The sequence below is a fragment of the Marmota marmota genome, unplaced genomic scaffold, assembly GCF_001458135.2.
Source record: "Marmota marmota marmota unplaced genomic scaffold, marMar, whole genome shotgun sequence".
In the NCBI taxonomy this organism is placed as follows: Eukaryota; Metazoa; Chordata; class Mammalia; order Rodentia; family Sciuridae; genus Marmota; species Marmota marmota.
Window position 1 is genome coordinate 174,750 of NW_025999895.1, and position 3,282 is coordinate 178,031.

Here is a 3,282-nt window from a genome sequence, read left to right on the forward strand (position 1 = left end):
GCTCCGCCTGCCCGAGCAGCTCGCGCACGCGCCGGCGGCCAAAGCGCGATTGCAGCCTGGAGGCGTGGGCGGTGGCGGTGGCGGCGGGGTGGCCATGCAGCGCCCGGGGGACCCGGTCGGGCCAGGCCAGCTGCCCCTGGTGGTAGGTGCCAGCCGGGGCGCGGGGATGGCGGCCCCCACTACCCACTCTGCCTCCCCTCCGCGGTCTCACAGGCGGGCGCGTGGTGGCGCGGGGTCTGTCCCCTTAGGCTGCTCGCGCCCCCGCGGCCCTTCCTTTCCCGAGTCTGGGAACCTCCTGTGCGGAGGGACTGCCCCTTGCCCGGTGGCGACCGCTCTTGTGCGCGCGGGCGCATCTACCAGAGCTCCCAAGAGCTTCTGCCCCGCGCACCCACTGGACGACCCTGCCCTGCACACACCCTGAGCTCCAGGCCCCGGCTCCTGCCCGGTTCACCACCTCCAGCCCAGGCCCCGGCTCCTGCCCTGCACGCTACCCCGAGCTTCAGGCCTGAGCTCTGCTCTGCTCACTACCCCAAGCCCCAAGTCTGAGTTCCTTCCCTGAACACTACCCTGAGCGCTAGGCTCTAAACCCACTTCTGACAGTTCTGCCCTGCACACTAGCCCTGAGCTGCAGTCCCAGGCTTCTGCCTGCACTGAACTGTGGTCAGGATCTTTTTTTTTTTTTTTTTTTTTTGGAGAGAGAGAGAGAGAATTTTTAAAAAATATTTATTTTTTAGTTTTCGGTGGACACAACATCTTTATTTTATTTTTATGTGGTGCTGAGGATCGAACCCAGTGCCCCGCGCATGCCAGGCGAGCGCGCTGCGCGCTACTGCTTGAGCCACATCCCCAGCCCCTGGTCGGGATCTCTTGCCTGGTGCTTCTGCCCATAGCTCCTGTCCTGCACACCAGGCGGCTACCCCTGATCTGCTTCCCACATCTGCTGCAGTGTGGGAAGTAGAACAGACGTGGAGTCAGGTACCCAGGCACTGAACACGTGGATACAGCTTTGCTGTGGTCCATGTAGAGCTTGTATCTTTCATGCCAGTGCTACGGAAATTGGGGGCAGATTAATCAAGGTGCATCACTGACAGGAATCCACATATCTTATAGATCTTGAAAAAGTAAAAATATCCTGTTCCTTTAAAAAGGATAATCCTAAGTAAAGTTAATCTGGAAATAAATTATGGAACTCATGGATGGAAACATAAGCAAGAGGAGATGTCACTGGGATCAGATCCTCAAGTGGTATTTCGTTTGTAAAAAACTTTGTGAAATGTATTTTCAACACACATCTGTGAGCTGTTCCTAACTATGTTTGGATTTAGTGATTTAAAGTCATGTCTGTGTGGAGTTATCTAATGTGTAGCTAAGCAGCATGGACGTCCATGTGTCCAGACTTGGCCTGGCCTTGCTCCTCTTGGCTTTCTCATTCAGGAGGGGTCCTCTTGTGTAGCCCTCACTATGATAATGTGTAGAACTAAGGCAGTCTCCTGTGGTAGTTGTTAGGAGGTAGGTTCTTACAAGTTGTTTTCCTTGTGGTGCTCCCTGAGGAAAGGACGTGCCAGTGCCAACCAGCCTGGTAGCACACACTGCTCCTACAGGGGGTGTTCAGGGCTTCCTTTGTTGCAGTCTCTGACCTCAGTTTGGCGGAGGTGCCCCACCCAGCCAGGGGCCAGCCAGTTGTACCCGGATCCCTGTTTAACCAGAACAGTGGTTTCTGACCAAGACTGAAAACCTGAGGTGACCACCAGTTGGGGAGTCCCCTGATATCCTTTGATTCTCCCCCTCTGCCAGCATCTGCGAGTCCAGGGAGAGCTGACAGGACTGTTCAGGGAAAGAACACTAGGCTTGGCTCCTGGCCGATTCCTTTTGGTGTCGCGTAGCCATGCCGGGAGTCTTGCTCTTGGCTCTGCAGGTCAGGACTGGCACTGTGATTCGGGTGGCCTCTGGGCTCTCCCACCCTGCTCACCCATTCCTTTGAATTCCAGTCTGTCATCCTCCCCGTCCACAATGCGGAGCTGTGGCTGGATGAGTGTTTGGAGTCTGTGCAGCAGCAGGACTTCCCTGGCACCCTGGAGCTCTCTGTGTTTAATGATGCCAGTAAGGTACCTATGGGCGTTCTCGTGGGTGACAGCCCCGTACATTTCATGCTGGACTGTTTCCAGGGAGGTTTCCTGACCTACCAATGTCCCACTTCCAGGATAAGTCTATGACTATAATTGAAAAGTGGAGACCGAAGCTGGAGGACTCAGGCATCCTGGTGGTCATTGGAGGCCACGAGTCTCCTTCTCCCCGAGGAGGTGAGTAAGTAATTCATGATCCCTTGTCACCTCCAGAGTGCAATGAGTTCCATGTTGTTCAGCTGCTGGTGAAAGCATCCTCGTGGTGGTTAGGTCTGCTGCCTGTTCAGGGCCAGCTGGACCTCAGTTTTTATTTGCTGTGGTCTGAGTGTTGATGTCCACTCCCCAGTCAGTGCACCCCAGACTCGCCCCTTGTGATGTGTTAGGAGATGGGGCCATTCAGAGGCACTGAGGCATGGGGGTGGAGTCTCAAGAGCCTTGTGATGGAGGCCAGAGAGGCCTTGGCCTCTCAGGAGCACCCCAGAACGCAGGCAGGCAGCCGTGACCGACACTGCCCCCCGCCAGTGCCTCAGGGACTCTGGGAAGTAAACTCTGTGGCCACTGGGCACGTGGTGCTCTGCCTGCAGCCCCCTCTGTCCCCACAGACTGCCCATGCACTGGCCTTGCACCAAGCCAGTCAAAAGGGCATGGAGCTCCTACTCCTGCCCCTTTGTCCAGTGCATGCCACTGAGTGTCGGGCTCCCCCTTTCCTTGGAAGCCGTCGATAGGCCACATTTGCTTATCCCATCCGCTGATGGAGGCACTGGCTCCTGGGAGTGGGCTAGTATGAACATTCAGGTGCAAGTTTTTACTTGAGCACTGGTTTTTAAGTCCTTTGGGCGTATGCCTCCGAGTCGAACTGCCAGTGGCATGATTCACAGGCCACCATGCTGTTCCTGCAGCAGCTGCACGGTTCACCTCCCAGGGGCGCCAAGTCCCCTTGTCTCTGGTTGTTGTCATCACAGTCGTCGTCCTGGTGGGGGTAGGGCTTCTCGTGGTTTTGATTTGCATTTGCCCAGTGACTGAGCATCTTTTCATGTCCCTGTTGACCATCTGTATATCTTTAAAGAAATGTCTTTTAAGTCTTTGCCCATTTTTAAATTGGGTTGTTTGACTTTTATTGTTTGATTGCAGGAGCTTTTTTTTTTTTTTTTTTTTTTTT

The 3,282-nt window shown here is 54.9% G+C and overlaps 1 protein-coding gene across 8 annotated transcripts in view; it reads left to right on the plus strand.

The window, feature by feature from the left end:
• Nucleotides 1-28: 28 nt before the first annotated feature.
• B3gntl1 (UDP-GlcNAc:betaGal beta-1,3-N-acetylglucosaminyltransferase like 1) overlaps nt 29-3,282 on the plus strand; it is a 40,639-nt gene continuing 37,385 nt past the window's right edge. For 2 of the 8 annotated variants that reach the window (XM_048796826.1, XM_048796820.1), the window contains exon 1: nt 2,201-2,300. Coding sequence is in view for 3 of the 8 variants with exons in the window: in XM_015503998.2 (XP_015359484.1) it covers nt 95-142; nt 1,989-2,105; nt 2,201-2,300 (265 nt within the window). In the remaining 5 variants the exon portion in view is untranslated. Of the gene's footprint in view, nt 143-1,988; nt 2,106-2,200; nt 2,301-3,282 lie in introns of those variants that run through there. The other 6 variants (XM_015503998.2, XM_048796805.1, XM_048796816.1 and 3 more) reach the window with 6 other exon arrangements.